The sequence below is a fragment of the Benincasa hispida genome, chromosome 1 (assembly GCF_009727055.1).
Source record: "Benincasa hispida cultivar B227 chromosome 1, ASM972705v1, whole genome shotgun sequence".
Classification (NCBI taxonomy): domain Eukaryota; kingdom Viridiplantae; phylum Streptophyta; class Magnoliopsida; order Cucurbitales; family Cucurbitaceae; genus Benincasa; species Benincasa hispida.
The window spans coordinates 64,476,903-64,502,668 of record NC_052349.1 but is presented as its reverse complement, the minus strand read 5'-3'; the positions used below and the strand labels follow the sequence as shown (position 1 = coordinate 64,502,668).

At 30.5% G+C, this 25,766-nt stretch overlaps 1 protein-coding gene across 1 annotated transcript; it reads left to right on the top strand.

The window, feature by feature from the left end:
• The first annotated feature begins 18,082 nt into the window (after window positions 1-18,082).
• LOC120068566 (gibberellin 20-oxidase-like protein) lies at window positions 18,083-22,746 on the top strand. The gene is made up of 2 exons (XM_039020383.1): window positions 18,083-18,628; window positions 22,013-22,746. The coding sequence occupies exons 1-2, from the start codon at window positions 18,264-18,266 to the stop codon at window positions 22,596-22,598; spliced, it is 951 nt and encodes a 316-aa protein (XP_038876311.1). The 5' UTR covers window positions 18,083-18,263; the 3' UTR covers window positions 22,599-22,746.
• Window positions 22,747-25,766: the final 3,020 nt, after the last annotated feature.

The window sequence follows — 25,766 nt, the reverse complement described above, 5'->3', positions numbered from 1 at the left end:
TTTGTTCTCTCATTCTTACTGTCTTCAGCCTTTATTCTCTCATTCTCACTACCTTTAACAAATCTTCTTCTTCTCCCACATTCTTCCATTAAATTGTGAGGTTTGTACCTCTACTATACAAAATTTCATTTTTTTAAAGAACTATACATTTTGTTCCTATTCTCATACTATTATATTTTTTTTAATAGTTTTTGTTGCTGTTTGGGAAACAAAGAACTAAAAAGGTAAGTTAAATTTGTGAGTTTACTATTTATTTATTACTAGTTTTATTATATTTAGTAGATCTATCCGGTTGAATTCAATAATATTTACATATTGATGTTAGTAGTTCTTTCTCTATTAGTGTTAATCTTAGTAGTTGTTATTAGTATTAATCTTATGGTTGGGATGTTATACTAACATGTTAATCTTATTTATATTTTGTTTGTTTTTATTTATATTTAAGTATAGTTTATTGTTATGTTTAAAAAGTTGATGTTTATGCTTTAATATTTTTAGTTTAATACAAAATTATTATGATTTTTTGAAATATATTTCTTATGATATTTGATTTTTCTAGTATTAACTTTGAAAATATAGTTTAAAATAGTTTGAAAAAGTTCAATTTGTTGTTATGTTTAAAAATGGTTATAAAAAGTTCAATTTATTGTTATGTTTAAAAATTTGATGTTCATAAACCTTAAAAAGTTGATGTTTATAAATTAAAAATTTAATATTTTTAGTTTAACACAAATTATTGTGATTTTTTAATATACTTCTTATAATATATATTTTTTTTGTATTAAACTTGAAAAAATAGTTTTAAAAGTTTACCTCATTGTAATGTTTAAAAAGTTGATGTTTATAGTTTAAAATTTTTAATTTTTTTAGTTTAATACAAAATTATTGTGATTTTTTTGTATAAATTTCTTATGATATTTAAAAAGTTTAATTTTTGTTATGTTTAAAAATAGTTTATAAAAAGTTTAATTTATTGTTATGTTTAAAAAGTTGATGTTCATAAACCTTAAAAAGTTAATGTTTATAAATTAAAAGTTTAATATTTTAGTTTAACACAAAATTATTGTGATTTTTTAATATACTTCTTATAATATATTTATTTTATTTTATTTTGTATTAAATTTGAAAAAATAGTTTAAAAAGTTTACCTCATTGTAGTGTTTAAAAAATTGATGTTGTAGTTTAAAAACTTTAATATTTTTAGTTTAATACAAAATTATTATGATTTTTTGTATAAATTTTTATGAAATTTGTTTACCCACAAACTTCTTATATTTCTTATACATATTTCTTATTATGATTTTTATTGTGGTTTGTTTTTGTTTAAGTTTGATAATTAGTAAGAACAATTAGTAATGTATTGTTTTTTGTTTGTTTTGTTTTTTTTTTTTTTTTTTTAGAAAATTGCAGACAAATGCTTGGGAAGTTTTAGCATAAATGTGAACAGTAGAATTGTATTTGAACAATTTATTGAAATGGTTGGGATGTCACTTAGTGTAGATATGAGAACAAATCAGTTAGAAATAAAATATAGACATCCCAACCTAGAACCATCATGATCAATAAGGTTTATATCATTCCCTATTTCGAATGCACAAGCTATGAACTTGATGTTCTCAATCGCAACGCTACTGCCGAATTTAGTGCATTTGTATGTAAATGTAAATAGGATAGGGGTGGATATAAACTTGAATACACCATTTAGTTTGTTGGAGAGTGCACTATTACTCTACAAGACATAGAAGTGTTGTTGAGGTTACCTGTTGACGATGAGCTGGTCACTAGAGTAATGTACGATGAATGATCACAAGTTTGTCAACTTACTTCAGTGTGACCCCACCTACCGAAAAAATTAAATGATCGAGGTTAAGTTTGATATGGTTAGGAACACAATTCCGTGAGCTCGCAGATGATGCAGACGAGGAAACCGTCATAAGATATGCGCGAGAATATATACTACAAATGATGGGTGGAAGTCTGTTTTCTGACAAATCAAGTCATTTTGTTTACTTGATATTCCTACCACTATTAGCTAACCTCTATGATGCGAGGTGGTATTCGTGGGGTGGAGCATGTTTGGCATGGTTGTATTGACAACTATGCAAAGCAACAAGACCTGAGGTTCATGAAATAGCCGGGCCTCTCATACTTTTGTAACTATGGGCTTGGGAGTGATTTCCAACAATGACTCCACAGCTACAACATGTCAATGACGCTCAGTTAGTTGGACGAGCCTACAGTTCTTGGTATGTTATTTTAATTCAATTTAATTTTTATATTACTGGTCTAGTTAATTTAGAATCTATATTATCAATTTAAAAATTTAGGTGGAGAGACAAATTTTGTATGACTAGGATAGCCACACATGTAGTCAGCCAGTACAGATACATGTTTGATCTGCTTAACCTGATCAGGTACATTATACTGTACCAAATTGATTATTTTATATACATTTTTATTGTATTTGTCTTTAATGTTCTCCAATATAATATTTTGTGTTTCGGGTTATTTGAGAGTCGTACAAAATTATTATGCATACTTTGCCCAATTTTTGTATGAATGGTCAAAACATATGGCGGATGATGAGTCCTCTCTTATGTTTTCACATTGGTGAGTGGCATCTTCCTGATAGGGTGATGAGACAATTCGGTTTTCAGCAGGAAGTCCCATCGCCTTGCAATACTAAACCCCTACTGCATGATATCGACTTAAGGACTGTAAATTGGTTAAAAAAAGTTGCACATTTGGTAGTGCGATGACACTATAGTGCAAGGTTTATTGTAGTGGGGGTGTTTCTTTTGACAGAGATGTCACTCAAGACTACATTCATTGGTATAATAATATCACAAGACGCTACGTCACTCGTCCAGGAGCAGTTGTGGGCCATCTGGTAAATGAATGAATATTATCTAATTATTTTAAATTTAAATTTATTTTAAATATTATCTAATTGTTTTATAATTCACAGAGATCGAACAACAGTTAGACTCCGTGATGTTGCAAATGATCCGAACCAGGTCTTGTTATATATAGTGACAACCAAGGCTATATGGTGGAGATACATATATGTACGATATAACTATTGTTCTTCCACCAGCTCCTAGACGTAGAGGACCTGTTCGGGAAGAGGATGAGTTTGATGAGGTTGTCCATAATGTGGAAGAGTTGCCCTATGATGCAGACGCAGAATCAAACTGATTATGTTAGTTCGATAATGATGATTTCAACATTTGGTTCAAATTGGTCCTTCGTCTTTATATGTGCATGGACATGGTTGAGGTCGTGGAGAGCATAATGAATATTTATATTATGAAGCGCCTGCAGAGGTACCAGAGCAATATCAAGAAGAACCAGAGCAACATCAAGAAGAACTAGAGCAATCTCAAGTTTGAAGTCGACGACGACCAGCTCGAAATCGACGACGTCCGCCTTGTGGGACAAATTGATTTTTGTAATTATTTTTATATAAATGAGATATTTTAATTTACACTTTTTTATTTTTATGAGATATTATTTTTTAATTTGTTCTTTTTAGATTAAGTTAAATAAAATAATAAAATAATAAAAATTATTTTAGAATTTTTTTTTTTAATAAAATGGAAACTTAAAAAAAAAAGCAAAGATTGAATGTTGTCGAATTTTCAACCTCGACATATTAAAATATATTATATATATATTTGTAAATAGTTTCAATATTTTTATAAATTGTTTTGAAAACTACAATATTATTTTAATTTTTCCCGCTTGCTCCATCTTCCATAGGTTTTTTTAATTGTATTTTCTTTGGTTTCAGCTTCGGCAAAAATATTGGATGGAAAGTCTGTTGATACAGATGTTCGTGTTCAAGATGAAGCTTTACATCCATCATGTTCCTGGACTAATCAAATTGGATGTGTTTTTAATTTAGTTTTGTCACTTCTGAAAATTATTGAAAATTTTGAATTGTTTGATTTGATGACTTTTTTCCCTGAAATTGTTATTTGAAACTTCATGTTTTGTTTTAAATATTTTTGAATGATTTGATTGAAGCTATTCGGATATGCCAATTTCTGTATTTTGATGATTGTATGTTATTTTGTTGTAGTCAAATTTGGACTTTACGGTATATGATCTAATTGAAGCTTTTTTTTTTGTGAGAAGATACATTTTTGTGGTTTGACATTATTTGGAATGAAGATTTATGTGTGTTGCAATCACATGGTCTCATACTTTAGTAATTTGACTGTTGTTTTGGTCAATTGTTAATAGACATCTCTAACAGAATGAATGACGGGTTTAAGACGGATAACCATATATGTTGAACTACTTCAACTATGCATCTTTCCTACTTTGAAACAAAAAAGGTGTGACTAAAAGACTGTTTTAGTGGGAGTTTGACTTTTGTCCAACGTTGGATAAAGAGAAAGCAAATGTTTTGCTTATTTGCGACATGTTTTTGTTTTGAAGAGAATGTATTATGAATTTGTTGTGGAAATTTCTTGTTGAATATTTTTGTACTCATCTTTGTTTTTTAAAATGTTTTCAGAAAAAGTGCTAGCGATAGCTTTGACAATGATCGAAGGGTTAGCATTCTGACTTAACATAAGGAATTTTATTATGACCTCAAGAATTTAAACTTCTGCTGAACTTTTGTTGGATTTGGTTGTTCTTAGTCCATCAGGATATGGTTGTTCATGTTTTCGAGATGAAGCTTTGCATCCACCATGTTCGTAGACTAATCATGGTATCTATTGCAGACAATAATCTAATTGTCTACCTTTAGAAAGAATTTATTCAAGAATGGCTCCATCAAAGTTACACCGCCTGAACAATGATGAATTGTTGAAGAAAGCTAATGAAACATCAAACTAAAATCAATGGCTTCAGATATGACTTGTATATTCTGATTACAGAGAGTTCAAGTTTTCTGCACAATCGTCATAACTTTCTTGAAGGAATAAGAGAAACTATATTTGCAATATAATCATAAGACGCCATGTTCCATAATTTTGGTCGACAATACCTGAATTTCCGATGTCATAGTCGAAGATAACACCTCCCATGGTGCCATCATGCAAGATAGAACGACAAAATGGGTCATTCTGCCATTGTATTCTCAAACAAACCACGGTAAATTTGTATGGATGACTCAATTTTTGTGTCCAAAATGTCAAATGACCAATTTTTAAAAAATAATGTCAATTGACCCTTTGCTGACATCATCGCCATACCAAATTACGTAAATTGCCCTTATACCAACCTCACGAGGTAAATCTCGCTCTTTTCTGATTAAATGCTCTCGCTCTCGCTTGAAATTCCCTGGTTTGATGTGATTGCTCGTTAGTGTACGAATGATTTGACAATATTCACGACAGAGGCCACAAATCAAATCAATAATACCTAAACACAATATTATAATGGTGATTTCACCTCTAAACTCCATTTCAAAGGTGATTACTTCTCTGGTTTTCGACGGTGTTTTGTTGAACGGAGATTTTTCGAACGGGGATTTTCAAGACGAGGCTTTTTCAGAACAGAACAAGTTTTTCAAAAAAGTGTTTCATTATTTTGAGTCTGTTTAATTATTTTTGTTGTGTTATTTTTGGAAAGGTAGCATTACGAAAATTTGTATTGGGAGAGAGTAAGAAAGAGCAAGAGTAAGAGAGAGAGCAAGAGTGAGAGAGAGCGAGATTACGAGAGAGAACCAGATTTTGAGAGAGAGCGAGATTATGAGAAAAAGCGAGATTTTGAGAGAAAGCGAGTTTACTGGGTTGTTAATGCAGATAAAGGTTAAAGAGGGTACTACTCTTTTCATTGTATCACTGTATCAATGGTATACATGTATCGGTCTTTAGGCCATCCAGTGTCCTCCCCCTATAAAGAAGTAAGGGCGAGATTGAGAGAGCAAGATTAAGAGAGGGAGCGAGATTGAGAGCGAGAGTACACTTCAATTGCTTGTACAATTTAATGACAAGTGTTCTCTTGCTTTGTAGGATGATAGAAAAGTGTCTACTTATTCAATATGAAGGTGATTGGGATGAGAATGAAAAAGTTCGTATATTTGGGGACAATTGACAGGAATCATTGTTCCTCATATATTGAAGTATGAAGAACTTAAATCTCACATTTACAGGGTTACAAATGTCAATTCTTCAGAGTTTGATCTTATATTGAAAATTAAATATAAGCTTGAATTTGAAGCCCCTCCACAGTATATAAGGAATTATGATGATGTTCGCTTCCTTCTTTTGTGAGAAAGCTTAGTAGACTTCAGTTAGCTGTAACGTTGAAATCGAAACAGGATGAAAATATTGGAATGGGGTTTGGAAATGTGAGTTATGATGATATGATTGTGGACAGATAATACGAGGAATCATATCAGTTTCGTCGGGAAGAGGATGATATTCCATTGTCTACCAACACTGTACCATCAACATTATCTAGATAATGATCGCACTTAACCAGCAAGATTGAATTCAGAATTGGGCGGTACTTCAGTTGTTGGTAATGAGAGACCATCTACATTTGATTATATGGATTGTGGTTCTTCAATGGATGTGAATGAGCAATCAACAGGATTGAATGAAATGGATCATGATCATGGAGATGTGCGTCGTTCTACAGCAGCTTCAGTGGTTCCACCATCTGTGTCTTCAAGTCATAGGACAGAGTTGATTATGTCTGGCATCTCTCCATCTGACGTTGAAGTTGATCAACTATTTTTTGAGCAAAAAGGACTTGAAAATGAGATTATCTATTCTGTCCATCAACAAAAATTTTGAATTTAAGGCCAGAAAGTCAACCAAATTTTGTTCACTGTCAAATGTATTGGGGAGACATGTAAGTGGAGCCTTCTTGCAATCAAAATGGAAGGGTCTAATACATTCAAGATCACAAAGTATTGCAGTTCGCACACATGTTCCATTGGAATTCTGAATCACGACCATAAACATACAACTGCTACGATTGTTGGTTAGCTCATTAAAGATAAGTTCACAGGAATAGGACGTATTTATAAACCTTGTCATATCGTTGAGGATATGAGGAGAGATTATGACGTGAACATAAGTTATGATAAAGCATGGCATGCAAGGGAAGCTGCGTATGATCTCACTAGAAGTACTCTAGAATACTCATACTCCATACTACATGCTTATGGAGAAGCGTTAAAAATAGAGAATCCAGGTACAGTCTTTGAGATCGAACTTGAAGATGAGGTGCATTTTAAGTATATGTTTATGGCATTAAGGCCTTGTATTAGAGGTTTCGCAAGCTGTCGGCCTTGTATTATTATTGATGGGTCGCACTTGAAAGAAAAATACAAAGGCACCATGTTGGTTGCGATTTCTATGGACGGGAACAATCAATTATACCCATTAGCATATGCATTAGTGGACAATGAAACTGATCGATCATGGAAATGGTTTATGTCAAACCTGAAATGTAGTATCCGAGAACCCGATCGACAATGCTATTCGTGCATTTTTTTTCCATCGCATTTCATGGATTGTGCACATGGCATATAGAACAAAATCTTGTTACAAACTTTAAGGATAGCATGGTTGTGATATTTAGAGATGCATCAAGACATTTCGCATGACAGAGTTTCAGATAAAATGGGACGAACTTCGTAGTTTTTGAGACGGTGCTGTCATGAAATATCGGGAAGACATCAGGTTTAGTTAGAGTTTTTTTCCCCTTAATCAATGAAACCAAAATGTTGGGGAGATAAAAGGAAGAGAAATGATAATCTGAAAGATGAAGAGATATAGATTAAAGATTTGAGTAAACTATGCAAAAAAAAATACATATGAAGAAAGAAGTTGAAACTATAATCTTCCTAATTTTAGATTATATTGTATTCATTGTCCCTTTATTTTTAAAGGAAATTTGTTTGAAAAGTTTTAAAATATAATTAAATCAGTTTTATGAAAATAAAATGGTATTTACTAAAGGGCTGTTTTTAAATATAGGAAAATTAACTAAATTCTTTACAAATCAAAATATCACATTCTATATGTGATAGACATATAATAGTTTTGTTGGATAAATTGTGATGTTTTACCATTAGTTGTAAATATTTTTAGCATTTTTGTCATTTAAAATAATTTTTCTTCATTAAAAACATAATAATAAGAATAACGATAATGTTTTTATTTCAAACAAAAGATACAATAAAATTATAAAAATAGGAATTCATGTAATATGTGAAGCAAAAAAAATTACTGTATTTTTTGTTAAATAACTTATACATGAAAATTATATTTCATAATTTTAAATATAAGACATAATATCCTTTTATGGAAACAAGGAATAATATTTATTTATAACATAAATAAACTTTAAACAATAACTAAACATTTCTAAGTTACTTGAATCAAAATCACAAGATTTCATATGTTTTTTTTTAAACATAACTTTCGAGAAAAGTAGTTATTTTTCTAATTTTTGAAGATCGATGTCTTCCAGATATTTCGTGACAGCACCGTCTCGAAAACTACGAAGTTCGTCCTATTTTGTCTGGAACCCTGTCATGCAAAATGCCCTTGCTGCATCTCTAAATATTCCAACAACTGTGCTATCCTTAGAGTTTGTAACAAGATTTTATTCTATATGCCATGTGCACAATACATGAAATGTCGTGGAAAAAAATGCACGAATAGCATTGGCGATAGATACCGTCCGATCAGACACAAATACCAGATTATCGAGTTCTCCAATACTACATTTCAAGTTTGACATAAACCATTTCCATGATCGATCGATTTCATTGTCCACTATTGCATATGCTAGTGGGTATAATTGATTGTTCCTGTCTATAGAAATCGCAACCAACATGGTGCCTTTGTATTTTCCTTTCAAGTGCGATCCACCAACAATAATACAAGGTCGACAGCTTGCAAAACATCTAATACAAGGCTCTAATGTCATAAACATATAGTTGAAATGCACCCCATCTTTAAGTCGATCTCAAAGACTGTACCCGGATTATCTATTTTTAACGCTTCTCCATAAGCATGTAGTATGGAGTATGAGTATTCTGAAGTACCTCTAGTGAGATCATACGCGGCTTCCCTTCTACGCCACGCTTTATCATAACTTATGTTCACGCCACAATCTCTCCTCATATCTTCAACGATATGACAAGGTTTATAAATACGTCCTATTCCCGTGAACTTATCTCTAATGAACTGACCAACAACCGTAGCAGTTTCTTGTTTATGGTCGTGATTCACAATTCCAATTGAACATGTGTGCGAACTACAGTATTTTGTGATCTTGAATATATTAGACCCTTCCATTTTGACTGCACAAAGGCTCCACTTACATGTCTCCTCAATGTTAGATTTTATGTCCTAAAACTCGTGGTTTGTAAATATTAGAACTTATTCTGAGAATTCAATAAAGTTGTTGTTGAATATATTGTTTTTTTTAGAAATCCAATAAACCTAAGTCCCTTGACTATTATATGTGTAACTTGAACTTTATGTGGAGACATACAAGTGGATCAGATTCGAGTAAATAGTCAAAATGATCTATAGTAACACTATTGGATATGGCCTACTCTGCAGTTGTTACAAAGAGTTGTAAAGTGCTACATATGAAGTGATCCTAATTCGTGCATGTTGAGACATGAGGAGTGAGGGTGTCCTGTGCAAATGAGTTTTGTGCAAGATCGGACCACGAAACTAGTCACTCTTACTTTATAACGATGTTTACTGTTTAAGACTGACTATTTCAAAGCGATGACCTAGGTAACTTAACCTTAATCCTGAGCTAAGTATGAAATATTATTTGTTCGGGATTATACTTTGATCTGCAAACGACGAGAGTAGACTAATTGCCTCTACTCAATAAGCTTACCATTTTGGGATAAGACCAAATGAATAGCTGGGAACATAGGGTGCAAGAGGGAATTCACTCCTACCCGATTAGGGTTAGTAGAGAGGTTGTTCCTTTCAAGTGTTGATTATAGGTCTTGAACAAAAGGCCTCACCCTCTCATTGGTCTGAGAGGGATTTGATTTGATGATAGGATTACAAATCAATTGTTCATTAGAGGATCGGTGGAACTTAAGAAACAAGAGGTAATTTCGGGGGTAAAACAAAGATTCGACCCAACCGTTATTACAAGCAATCTGTGAAAGGTTAACTTACTAATTATGGTTATATCGAGTGGATATAATATATCTACAGTGAGATGAGTTCAGCTATGAGCTTTAGTGAAATCACCCGTTAGTTAACGAATGTGGGTTAGATCGATCTAATGAGTTTAGCCGATTAATCTTGGATCGTTGGAGCCCATGATCTGTGGGTTTGCAAGGTACCCCTACTAGCTCGTATATGGATAAGCTTTAGAAATAGCGTGATAAGTTAATTTGAAGTGTTCAAATTAGAATTAAATGAATTTGGAGAAATAATATTTAAATATGATTTAAATATTTGAAGATGGAATTGTGTTAAAAATTAATTTAATATTTGATATTAAATTAATTAGAATTATTTAAATTGTTTAAATAATTATTTATTAATTTTATTAAAGAAAATTAATTTATGAAATTAATTTTTTAAAATTAATAATATTTTCAGTTTTATTAAATAAAATTGAAAAAGAAAACAAAAACACAAAGTTGGAAAAATTGATTCTCCATTTACTTCATGAACTAGCTCACCAACAACCCACTTTAACTCTTCATTAACTCTAAGCATGAGCTGCATCTCATGCAACAAACTTCTTTGCATGAATGTCTGCAATATATAGAAGAATTTGGAGTATTTTGAAGTGATTGCAACTGAACAAAATTTTGGAGAAAAATTTGAGAGAAGAAGGGTGTTTTTCTACTTGGTTGCTGTTGTGAGCTTATCTAAATTCTCTTAATTCCAGCCTTTTTTGAGTCTCACTACTCAATCTTGAGCTCCAAGAGGATAGTAGGGAAGATTTTGGGGTGGTCTACAACAAGATTTTGTGGAGATTTGCAGCTGAATCAAAACTTAGAGGAAGTTCTTCAAAGGTATGTTATGAAACATTTATTTCTGTTGAAGCATGTTTTCTTTTCTACCAAAATTAATGAATTAAAGTGCTTATAGATCCTGTTTTCTTCCATTGCACATTGGTACCTTCCAACACCGAATACATTTGATAGTGAACAGAGATTTGGTTGACTTCCTGACCTTAAATTCAAAATTTTTGTTGATGGGTAGAATAGATAATCTCATTTTCAAGTCCTTTTTGCTCAAAAATAGTTGACAAACTTCAACGTCCTCTGTCCCAGATGAAGAGGTGCCAGACATAATCAGCTCTGTCCTATAACTTGAAGACACACATGGTGGAACCACTGAAGCTGCTGTAGAACGACACACATCTCCATGATCATAATCTATTTCATTCAATCCTGTTGGTTGCTCATTCACATCCACTGAAGGACCACAATCCATATAATCGAATCTAGATGGTCTCTCATTACCAATAACTAAAGTACCACCCAATTCTAAATTCAATTTTGTTGGATTAGTGTGGTCGTTGTCTAGTGATAATGTTGATGGTACAACGTTGGTAGACAATGGAATATCATCCTCTTCCTGACGAAACTGATATGATTCCTCGTATTGTCTGTCCATAATCGTATCATCATAACTCATATTTCCAAACCCCATTCCAATATTTTCGTCCTGTTTCAATTTCAACGTTACAGCTAACTGAAGTCTACTAAGCTCTTCTCGCAAAAGAAGGAGCGAACATCATCATCATTCCTTATATATTGTGGAGTGGTTTCAAATTCAAGCTAATATTTAACTTTCAGTATAAGATCAAACTCTGAAGAATCGACATTTGTAACCCTGTAAATGTGAGATTTAAGTTCTTCATACTTCAATGTATGAGACATAATGATTCCTGTCAACTGTCCCCCAATATACGAACTTTCATTCTCATCCCAATCACCTCCATATCGAATAAGTAGACATTTTTCTGTCATCCTACAAAGCAAGAGAACATTTGTCATTAAGTTGTACAAGCAATTGAAGTGTACTCTTGCTCTCAATCTCGCTCCCTTTCTTAATCTCGCTCTCTCAATTTCGCCCTTACTTCTTTGTAGGGAGAGGACACTAGATGGCCTAAAGACTGATACATGTATACCATTGATACAATGATACAATAAAAAAGAGCAATACCTTATTTAATCTTTATCTGCATTAACAACCCAGTAAACTCGCTCTCTCTCATAATCCCGCTCTCTCTCGTAATCTCACTCTCCCTCAAAATCTTGTTCTCTCTTAATCTCTCTCTTACTCTTTCTCTTTCTTACTCTCTCCCAATACAAATTTTCGTAATGCTACCTTTCCAGAAATAACACAGCAAAAATAATTAAACAAACTCAAAATAATAAAACACCTTTCTGAAAAACCTGTTCCGTTTTAAAAAAGTCTCATCTTAGAAATCTCCGTTCAACAAAACACCATCGAAAACCAAAGAAGTAATCACCTTTGAAATAGAGTTTAGAGTTAGCGAGAGCGTTTAATCAGACGAGAGCGAGATTTACCTCGTGAGGCTGGTCTAAGGTAATTTATGTAATTTGGTATGACGATGATGTCAGCAGAGGGTCAATTGACATTATTTTTTAAAAAATGGATCATTTGACATATTGGACCTAAAAATTGGGTCATCCGTACAAATTTCCCGAATCTGCAGTAGTTGCTTATTTTTGTATCTTCTTTCATCTTTCTATTTACTTCGGGGAAAAATTTCTTCAGAAATGGCTCAATTGATGTCACTCCACCTTCATGAAATAGGTTTGTTCATCACACACAAATTTTGTGTGAAACTCGGAAATAATTTGTGTTTTGTTTTTTCATTCCTACAATGTTGTTTTTTTACTCACTTTAATCAAAATTAATATAATCGAAATAAAATTTCATTGATCAATTAAAATAAATCTGAATAAAAAATATAATTAGATTGCTTTGAATCGTGTTTATCTAAAATTATGAATCCTTCACATTTATTGTTACCAATACTACTTGATTCTAAAGTAATAGTAAATATAACGATAAAGGTGGCAAATTCATAATTTTCATACTAACAACGATGATGGTAAAGGTAGTGAGTCCTCCATAATTTTCAACGACGATCCCATCACTCTCCATTCTATAATTAGATCGGAAGATTTGATTATAGATTTTGAAGCAGATCCCACAACTCATTACGATTAGAAACGCATATAAATAACAAAAATAATCTACTAAGGGCCATTTTTTATATTATTATTGATGAATTACCTTTCCTTTGATATAAACGTGACCTAAATTCTACTTTCATATTATCCTTCGTAAATATCTTGATCAAATAGGGGATTACGTGGACAATTTTTGTAACCCCACTTATTATAAGAATATTGTATGATACCAATTGTTCGTGGATGTGACAATATGAAACATGTGACATAAGTAAAAGAGTATGAAACACATGTGATGCCAGGAAAATTATGAAAATTGAGAGAAATGGTAAATCCAGTTAATGAGGAAATAATACAGTTCATAAACAATGAATGTAGCCACAACTATTATTATTATATAACAACTTTTATTATTATTAGTAGTGGGCAAGATTTAAAATGGCAATCACGCTCTCTAGATCTCAATTTTATGGCATGATGATAAAAAAATATTGATTAACAAAACAAATAAATGAATGATTTAATTTAATAAATAAACCTTTTATATTTTTTAAACCAATTAAAATATTTATTATTTATAATATTCACATAGCTGACATTTTGTTGATTATTTTTTATGTTTCATGGATTTTTTTACAATATAATAGAAATATCGATTCATCCCTCATGTTAATATCGAACTCATAAAATGTGAAAATATAGAGATGTCAAGAAAAATTTAATACCATGGTAGCGAGAGAGTTAAACCTCTAGTCTCAAGTCGTAATCATATCTTGGTCATTTGAATTTTATTCATATTGTTAACAATGTTTTTTTTTTTTAATACTTGAATTTACATTTTTAGTTAATGAATTTTTAATAATTTGTTTGCTCCCTCGAGTTTTAAAATATAAGTTTTCCGATTTTAAAGAATAGGTTAAAATGTTCAATGTAACTTCTTTTTTTTTTTTTTTTTTTTTTTTTTTTTTTTAATGTTTACATGACATTTTAAATTTAAAAATGCATTTTTTTTCTCTCTTGTCCCTCCCACTCTTTGTGATCCATTTTCTTCTTTAATTATTATTTTTAATTTACAATGGCATGTCAACGTTTAAAATAAGGTACAAAATGTTACTCAATGACTTTTTAAATTTATTATAAAAAATTCAAGAATTAGAAAGGTATATTTTGAAACATTAGGAATCAAATATGTGTGTTATGTAATCAACTTGATCTTAACTCAATTAATTAAAGTAAGAGATATTCATCAAAATATTAGAGATTCGATCTTTCATTCCTACGTACATATTTAAACTCAGAAGATGAGAAAAATATCCACATGGATAATTTATGATTAACCATTATATGCATAGTTGTTTGTCATGCATGATAGCTTTTAAATCTATCTTGTGAGATTCTATTAGCACAATCTTTTACGAAGTTTTAAAGTTTTTAAAAGCTCGTCCACCTAAGTTAAAAAAAATTTAGAACTTAGAATTTGAAAACAATAGATTAAAAAAAAAAAGAGTTTTATTTCATGTTTTTAGATATATATTTGATAGCAGATTCAAAAATTTGATTTTAATTTAAACAATTGTTTAAAATATATTTGATATTATATATTTATAAATCATAAAACTAGTTGTAGTTACCCAATAATATTTAGTTGACAAAAAATAATTTATAAACTTATTTATGAATATGATTTATGTTAAAAAAAATTGTGTAATTATTATTTTATAATATAATATAATTTATAAGAAAATTTTCACAGATAGAAAAAAATGTCAAACTATTTATATAAATAGTAAAAAAAAACTTATAGACACGGATATCTATCAACATCTATTACAAAGCTTCTATTAGCCTCTATCGGTCTCTATAAAAAAAGATTAAAATTTTCTATTTTGTGTAAATAGTTTCCCTTATTTTTCTATTTTTGAAAATTTTCCTAATTTATAATACATTACACAATACATATTATATTTTTTAAAAATGAATTGAGTTTATAAGACGACATATTGTATTTTTACATGCTTTATTTCTATTTTAAAATTTAAAATAAAAAAAAAACTTGATACAAAATTTGCCCTATATAGATCATGAAATCCAAAAATAATTTTCAGTCTGCCAAACATATATTTGCTAAACTCAATAAATCTGAAAATATAAAATAGAATCTGGATTTTTTACTAAACAAACACAAGCACTTAACTTTTAAGAACAACTATCCAAACTTATATTATTCAAAACTACTACAAAAGAACTTCTTATGATAAGATGCTAAAACGAGCATAACTCAATTATGTTAATGACTAAGAGCATGTTTGGGAGTGATGATGAGATGACTAAAATCACTTTTATCATTTTCAAAATTACTCTTAAATATGTTTTAATTGTTCAAAACTAATTTTGATAATATGAAAATTGTATTTAAAAGTGTAAAATTAAATATCAAATTAATTTTGAGTGATTAAAAGTATGTTTTATAATGATTTTGAACATGATAGAAATGATTTTAACCATTTAAAAATCACTCCCAAACAATCTTATCACACTTAAAAAAAATAATAAATAAAATAAAAATGAAAGGAGAGGCCTGAAATTCCAATGTCATAGACAAAAATAAGGCCTCCCATGGCAGCCACCATACAAGAGAACACCACAAATAAGGTCACCTTGCCCTTATAATCCTCAAGACCTTCTCTGCCCTCCACAAATCCACCACCTGCCATTTTTAGAATTTTTCAAAGGAAAAAAAAAGGAACTATATATAGAATTAATAAATCTAAGAAGATGTCCATAATAAGCTTTTAACAGCCTTTATTGACTTGTATTTTCAAATATCAACATCAATATGTTAGTCAATGAAAGCTACTATTATATTTCATTCATTCATTTGGAAAAAGTAATGTAGTTACGTTGAATGTTGAAATTTGGTGACAGGGCCTTTGATTCTTTTAGTCACTCACGAGAGCAAGGTGTGTTGCTTTAGTTTTTTTTTTCTAATGAAAAAAATTAGTTTGTGAGGAAAAAAGAAAGAAAGACAGACAAATATCAATTACGGTGTTACACTAATAATTGTGTTGGTGCTTGGATTTTGTATGTGTTTCTTGTTGCTACAAGATTGTTGAGGGATTGACTCCCCCTTCTCTTAGTCTTATTTCATTTTTCAAGTCGACCTGCATAAAAAATCATTGTACAATTGTGGTATCGAGCCTAACTGACTCTGATATCTAAGTTAGTACCGTGTACAGTTCAACTAAATACATCTTTTCATTGGAGGTTACCTACTATTTATTTAGAAATATTTAACCTAACAAATTTTAAAGGATTGCTAAAGATATGCTCATTTTTGCTAAAAAGAATTGATATTTACTACTTATACTAACAAACACGTCTTCATTTTTTGTGATTCGATCATAAGAATTCTAAAAAGTATATTAGACTTGAAAAAATCATATGTTGAGTAACTTACCGGGAATGTGAGCCTATTAAGTGTCAAATTCATATCAATTTTTGAAAACACACCCAAACAAAATAAATTAGTGTTTGTAAATTTAATTCTAAAAAAAAAAAAATTGGTTATTATGTGAGACATCAAATCATTACAAATCAAGGTTTAGAAATTAAAATGGTAAGTTAACTAAATCTAATATCTTTTCAAATTAAAGGTGTATTTTGTTTAATTTGTCAAGTTCTTAATTTTGAAAAAAAAGTTATTTTGATTAGAATTGAACTGCTCGACAACTACCCAAAATAACTTTTGAGGGTATATTTTAAAGAATTTTTATCAAAAGAGTTTTAATAAATATGATTTTAAAATATATATATATATATTTTTTATTAGTCCAAACAAGTCCTAAAGTTGGTTAAAAACACTTTTAATCTTAAACTTATATAAAAGTAACAATTTAATTTTTTAATTTTAGATTATAAAGATTTAGTTTCTATACAAACTTTACTTTTGGTCATAAACTTGTATAGAAGTAATAATTTAGTTCTTATACTTTAAAATTTATAATAATTTAGTCTTTATCTTGATTTTTTTTCAAAATTAAGTGTCAAATTTCACGACGTAGTGACTTAATTTTCATAGTTTATATAAAAAAACTTATTATTGAACAATTTATTGATCTACTTATGTAATAAATTTCATTAAATCATCACAAAATGCAAATTATAGAGTCAAAATTATTATTGGTTTAAATACTACTTTCGTTGATTCATGTAATTAACTTTGGTTCATTTTGATTTACTTTTAAAAAATGACCATTTTGATTCATTCGCTCTCATTTTTAAGGGATTAAAGACCAAAATAAACCAAAGTTAAAAGTATATAATAAAAAACAAACATTTGGAAAATACAATGATCAAAATAAACAAAATCAAAAGTATAGAGACCAAAAAGTAATATTTAAACCATTGTTATTTATTAAAGTTCAAAAAGTAAATTGTTATAAATCATAAAGCCCCGTTTTTTGTTTATAAAAATTAAGCATATTTTATCACATTTTCTTAGAAGGGTTTTCATCTTTCAAGGTACAATAATGGAATTATTTGTCAATTTTTTTTAAAAAAAACATACTTTTTTTTTCTTTTCAAAATTTAGCTTAGTTTTTGAAAATACAGGTAAAAAGTAAATAACAAAACAACAAATTTAGGCCACATTTAGTAAACATTTGGTTTGTTGTTTTTGTTTTTTAAAATTAAGTCTATCTATTTCATCCACATATCAATGATTGAATTTTTAACAAAATTCTAAAAATAAAAACAACCTTTTAAATGATAACAATCAGAAAAAATTTGGAAAGGGAAGTAATGTTCATAAATTTAATTTTTAAAAATAAAAATAAAAAATTAAATAGTTACTTGTCCGTATCTGGACTAAATTGTTAGTTTGCTTCTAAATACAAAGTATTTTTAAAGTTTTAACCCACCATTAGTGGTCGAGCTTCACGGCCGCAATTGTTGAAAGTAAAAAGATAAAAAGAAAACCCGACCATCAATCACATGTCGTACGGTTTCAGATCAGCATTATATATCTTCAAAATCAGAATCGGTTTAATACACACATATCGCATAGAGACACAAACAAAGTGAGTTCAATCCCCAAATTCTAGGGTTTGCAGAAATGTCAGAAGAATCAATTGAGATGTATGAGGAATTACCAGTAATGGACATACATTGTTGCGATGATCTGAGCGAATCAAGTCGATCGTGTCTGTACAAGGCGTGCAATGAATGGGGGCATTTCTACATCAGAAACCATGGCGTCTCGAAGGAGCTTTACCTGAAATTGAGAGCCGTCACCGATGAACTGTTGACGGAAGAGAGGAAAGAGGGGAAACTGAAAGAAGGAGTTTCTTGGTATACTCCAAGATTTATATTGTCGCCTTACATTGAGAGCTTCAAGTTTTTGGGACCAAATTTCTCTGCTTCTGCCTCCGATTTAGGGTTTACGGAACAAGTCTTCGGTCAACGCGTCACTCAACTCAGGTAGGTCCACTTTATGGTCCTTAACTCTATTTGGAACGATTTCAAATCATAAATTATGTTCATTTTTAAGATAAGAATTAGTGGTTTTGCTTTTACATATTGTTTTTTAGGTAAAGAATTAAGGTTAAATAATTTACCCGAAATAATTTAGTTGATGGTTTATAATTATAATTTGATTATAAAACTTCTAAGGTTTGTTTGTTTTGGATTGGGATTAGATGAGTTAGACATCTTTAAGCTTAATCCTTATTTGGGATAAGAATTCCGAAAGTATTGACTCCCTACATCTTCTTCTCGTGGGTTTGAATAGTAAATGCCCACTTTTTTTTTTCTCTAATTTAATCTATGAAGTACAACTTTTAGACACTACCTTCGATGACCACCGCGACCAACTCCGGTTGCCTCCCTTCGACGATTGCTGTCGGTCAACTCCAGTAGCTACCTCCGATGAATGTCATTGGCCAACTCCGGCTGCCACCTTCTACCATCACCACCGGCCAACTTCGATCGCCACCTCGGCGATCGTTGTCGGCCCACCTCCGACTACCATTAGCCAACTCTGAGCACCATCGACCAACTTTTAGCAACCCCTTTTCCCATACTAAACTTGAAAAACATTAGTAAAAACACTATGTAACAAACTAGATAAATTTGTATATAAAAATATTGCAATACATGTGTGTTTTTTTATTTTAATGAGTTTTTATTAAAGGTGTTTAAAGAAAAATGAATTTTTGAAATATATTTTTTCTAAGTCATTCCAAACACGCCAGCATAATGCAATTGTATAATTATATTTATTTAGGCTATATGTGTAGAACTATATGTGTAGAAAGCTTTAATTTAATTTAATAACATTTTGATTTTTTGTGTTGGTCAATTTAACTAGCTCGAAGACTTAGGATCTTTTTCTAAAAGTAAAGGTTTAAAATGTTTAAAATAGCTTAGCGACCAAATAAGAACTAAAACTCAAAATTTATGATGTTTTATTCCTCAAATATAATTTGATAAAAAAAAGAGTATAGTTTTTCATAATTGAATTTAATATTAAAATACTAGTTTATTTCAATTTTAAGTTAGCGTATTATGGTAAAAAAATGAACATTTTCCAATTAGTTAAATGACAAAAGTTTAAAAAATTTATATTTCAAAATCTAGTAATATTAAAATATCAAATTATTAAAACAATAGATTAAATAAAATTATAATTTTAGTCAAAATCTCTATTTCAATATTTTTTTAAAAAAAATATTCTTCTAAATTTCTTTGGTTTATTTTAAGCTTAACTATATTAAAATAATTAAGATGACAAATTTAAAATAATCTAAAACCTAACAAGTGATTAAATACAATAATAGTATATATATATATATTATATTGTCACCAAATTAAATATTTATAAATTTAGACTTCATTCAAACACTCCAAACACAGACTTCTTAAACCCAGACTTCCATAACCTACATTCCAAACACAACTTTTTTTAACTTATACTACCTAAACCTTCCCGCCTAATCCCTAGACTTTGAAGATTCCAAACATGGGCACCAAATATCCCTGCTTAGTGTCACAAATTTTACTATTAAATTTCAGATAGAGATAACGTCTAATATCTTTGTTTGTTTCACATGATTTTACTCTTTAAAATATAAAGTATTATTATTCAAGGAACTTTGACATGACTTTTCTAATATCCTCTATATTAGTGAGATTTTTATACTTGGAAGATGGGCAATAAAAACATAGTCTCATTAATTAATAACTTAATGTCAATTAATCATTACTATTAGTTATTAAATATAAATATATTAGAAAATTTTTCACATATAAAAAAAACGTCAAACTATTTACAAAATAATATATATATATATATAAACATTGATAGACTCTATCAAAGAAGATTAAAATTTTGTTTTCATAGACACTAAAGTGATAGACTTAATCAAAGAAGATTAAAATATTGTTTTCTCGTGGAAATAGTTTATCTTATTTTTCTATTTTTAAATATCCCCCCATATATCATTCAAACTAAATAAATTTCAACCAATGCATTTGCAATTGGTATTTTATCATCTAACTATTTAATATGGTTGTTATTAATTATTAACATTCTAATTAATTAAATAAAATAATTTAATTAATGTTTAATTAAAAAATATTAATTAAACATTATATTAAATAATGTTTTAAGTGATTAAATAATTAATTAATATGATAATATATTAAATAATGCTAAATTTAAGTTATGACTTGTTTTCTTATATTCAAGTAAAATTATTTAGTTTTGGTTTCTATGTACAAAATTGATAAATTAGAGTTGATTATCTTGCATATTCAAATAGACATTCTTTTAGTGACTAGTGTGAAAGACTACTTACAAAGATCTTATCAAGTGATAAGGACTATTTATAAGGTTTCATCAAAACTTATAAACCAAACTATGACTTTCTCTAAATTATAGGGATCAAATTTGTAATTTAACCATGGTGGCTAGCTACCTATGATTTTAATATTCTACAAGTTTCCTTGACTCCCAAATATTATAAGGTCAAACAGATTGTTTTGTGAGATTAGTCGAGGTGTGTGTAAACTGACTCAGACACTCATAGATAAAAAAAAAGAATTGTAATTTAACCATTTTTTAATTTTTCTAACTAAAATTGTAGATAATTTTAAAAATATTTTTTTTTGAATAAATAATGACGATTACCTATATGATAATATTGAGGGTGTTTTCAAATATAGGAAAATGAACCATAATATTTACAAGTAATAGTGAAATCACAATCTATCTATGATAAACCGCGACTACTTCTATGTCTATCATGATATAGACATAGATATGGTATTTGGTAATTGGACAATTTTTTCTCTTAGAAACCACAAGGGAAAGCTCATATTTTCTCTTCTCTTAAGAATAATATGGTAAGTGGACGGTTCGATCTGTTTGAGCCTCTCCAACTAATCACTTATAGCCTACCAACCGAAGTTGGTTTAGTTTGTCGGCTTAGTTTGTCACTCCTAACTTTATGGTTAACTAAGAAAGACATTTTTTTTAATTTATTTTTTTTAAGTAGGTCTAAAGAATATATTATGGAGGAGTTCGATAAATTTTATTTGAAAATGTAATAGAACAGTGAACGAAGTTAACCTCTAAAAAAAGTTAATCAAAGTTATCTAGTAAAAAGAATTTAAAATTAATTTGGCCAATTACATTCTAACTTTGTAAGTTTAAAAATAAATGAGAGATTATTAAATACAAATTCGAAAGTTAGTTCGTAAATTTATTATACGATACAACTAAATGAAAGTATAAGAACTTACCAAAATGTTTGAATTGTTCTATTTTCTTATTTCCTAATAAACTAATATCTTTATTTGTAGCAATCTACTTGATGAATATGGGAGTATAATGATAGAACTATCGAGGAAAATAATGAAGCTATTACTAAAGATCATGGGAGATAATTTGGAGAACAAATTCTATGAGTCTGAGTTCAGTAAGTGCAATGGTTATATAAGGATAAATAGGTACGCTCCTCGAAACTCTAACGAAGAAATCGAAGCATTTGGAAAGCACACCGACATCAGCTGTGTGACGATTTTATTCCAAGACGAAATCGGGGGACTTCAAATGAAATCAAAACAAGGAGATGAGTGGATAGATGTAAAACCTTTGGAGGATGCTCTTTTGGTGAACATTGGGGATTTTATGCAAGCTTGGAGTAATGAGAGGTTGAGATCAGCCGAACATAGAGTTGTTTTGAAGCAAAATGTGAAGAGATTTTCTTTGGCTTTCTTTTTGATATTTGGGGATGATGATAGGGAAATATATGCCCCAAGTGAGGTTGTTGGAGAAGGAAATACAAGGCTTTATAAGCCATTTTCAACTAAAGAATATAGGGCGTTTAGGGAATATAATTATGGGAAAGTTGTTGGAACCCCATTGAGAGAATTTGCTGGATTTTAGAATGATATCTTATCTCTAGAATCATGAAGTATTGAATAATCGATATTTGAAATGGTAATAGTGTTTCATTCTTGTATTAGTACTGATTGGCTGATAATAGCCACTCTATCTAATATCATTAAATATCTATTTTAGTCTTTGGACTTTTAACATGTCTATTTTAGTTCATTAATTTCTAAAATGTCTAGCTATATTGTACCTTTTATGTTGGTCTATTTTAGTCTTCGAGAGATAGTCGAACAAGCGACTCATGAATGCTACTGGGTTGGACAAGCCAATAATTCAAACGCCTTTAATCTATTTTTTGAGCTAGACTCACAACGTTACTTTACCTTCGTATAATACGTACTCTAAGTTCTTATGGCGAAGCATGAGGATATATATGTATGGATGTATGTAAGTAAGTAAGTATGTGTGTGTGTATATATTTGTTAAATGCTCGTCTTTAATATTTTTTTTAATACAATAGGAGTGGGAGAATTTGAATCACGGCTCTCTTGATAGGTAATCCATATATATTGTATTCCAGTTAAGTTATGCTTATTTTGGCATGCTTGTCTCTACTTGATGTGACATAAAATAATAAATAAACAAATAAAATATTTAAGTATCTAAGATATTGAAAGTTCTTCTCAAGAAAATATTTAAATTAATACATATGCATTATATATATTTTTTAAAAAAATATATATTTTTCATCCGTACAAAAAACTCTTAGCAATTTGCATGGACTGTTTGGGAAAATTTCACAAAATGACCCAAGACCCAAGACCCAAAACTTTTCTATCAATGACCTCTTTCTAAAAATTTTTCTACCACTGACCTTTTCCGTATGCAAAATATCAAAATTACCCCTAATTTTTAAAAAGCCTTCAGACCGCCACCTTTTTCTTCTTCCTTCTACGATTCCTCAGCTTTTCATTCAATGTGCATTCAATACACCACCAACATTCCACCAAAACATTTATTCCCAACTAATATTCTGAAGAGAATGGAACTTCTCTCTCATTATTCACTTTCTGAGTAGTAATTATACACCATCGTTTAGTAAATTAGAATGATCATTTAGTAATTACTATGCGATTGTTTAGTAAATTATAGACGATTGTTTAGTAATTTACTATGCGATCATTTAGTAATTTACAATGCGATCGTTTAGTAAATTACTATGCGATCGCTTAGTAATTTATACATGATCGCTTACTTATCAATGATTTGTTTATCCAATTGTAGATCAATGCCACTACTTCGCATCTTTGTATGATTTGGTGGGAATTGGGGTGAGTCCATAAGAAATTATGTTTGTGGTTAGATGAAAGGTCTGAAAGTCCGAAATGATATAACAGTCCGTGAATTAGTGAGTAAGATGCATCAACGACTGAATATCAATTTGGATATGTTTGATATACACATCAAATGTTGTTACAATCTGTTGGTCCTGACTCCCCCAATTGACATAGTCGACGATGAAGATCTTAGCTTCTTTTTAGAAGGCAGTGAGGCATCTCAAATGCCATTATTTGTATCAGTTACACCTGCTAACAGTCATGGAGTACAACAACATTGCAATCCACCCAATCAACCTAATCCAATGCATACCATGTCTTCAATTGATGATCATATTGAGCCATGTAACTTGGGAGGATGACCGAAGTGAAGCTTGGTTTGGTCGAAACAGTGAACCTAGATGTACTTCACAATTCAATATTGAACATGGATATGGACAAACTTCTTCAACACCTAACATCCATATTATAACCTGTTGATAATTTTTAGGGAACGACTTTGTTTTATTTTATTTATTAAGGACGGATGGGGCTGTACATGAATTCATGTGTTAGACATGGCTCATGCGTTCGCACCCATGCGTCTGAGGTCATGCATCAGAATGAAGATGCGATAATCTAGTATGCAATGACCACGCGTTCCTATCATAAGTTTTCTTACGCTCGCGCCAAGTATAACGCAAACGCAAGTTTCTCGGGTAATTCGAGGTCGAATACAGGGACTTGTCACTCAATAATTGTGAAGCAATGCATTTGAGGTGATGAAAAGAAAAATAAAAAGAAGTTAAATGGATGTACACATTATTCCTACTCCTAACTAAACAGATTGAGCAATAGAAGACTTGTAATGAGAATAAGTAGAGACACAACAACCATTAATGCATAGTAATGTTTATTATCTTAAATCGCCCGAGTAATCCCAGCTCATTGCACTAACATGTCGCACACCTCTCGGTGGTCAGCCGCATGACTATATCTCTATAGTGCATGGTTGAGTCGAGCATAAGATTGTGCCTATCTCTAGGAACAATGCGAACTTTGCTTTAGTACGTTCCATCTCTTACCTTCTTAGGCAGTTAGACGCGACTATTGAACTTATAGACAAATAATGAAACATCCCATAGACAGGCGTTGCTACAGTCTTTCACCAAGCAAAGAGGATTAATTCACTATACTCGCACAAAGCACACCTTTCGGTGGATTTCTTCATGCGTCCTATCTCTAGGCTACACGATTAAGCATGCGATTGTCTTTGATAAATAAACGCTGAAGATAAACTATGATAGAGATGAAGATGATGAAGAAGACGACAATGAAGGAGTTAAGATTTGCATTGATCACAAAATATCTTAATAACTTAAGCTAAAATGTAATACAACACAGAGATTAGAAGAGAAATGAAGGACTCTGTGTCAAGGCTGCCGGTGGTGCTATGGTTGAATGGTTGAGATGTCTTTCTCGAGCTCTATCTTCGGCGAATGCTCCGATCGTCACTCGGTCTGGGTTGTGGAGATGAAGAATTCTCACTAAAAATCCCTTTCAAGCTCTCATCTGTAATCACAAACCTCTGTCTTGAGGCAGAAATTCGGATGTTTTAAAATAAAGGTCCCAAGGGCTATTTATAGAGTTTAGACGCCGACAGCTATAATGATGACGGTATGGCTCATTGTTGCTTTTGTCGCAGTATGGCCATTGTCACATCGCCTTATCTTGTTGATACTCCCAAGGTATGCGTACGAGCTTGATTCAACTGAAGCATCAACACGTTCTACCCATCTTGCGATCGTCCTTCGATTATGGTCGTCACTCCGTGGCTACAATTTCCAATTGATCACCATATTCGCTTGATCACCGCAACTTCCATGCGTTGGACGCATGTGAT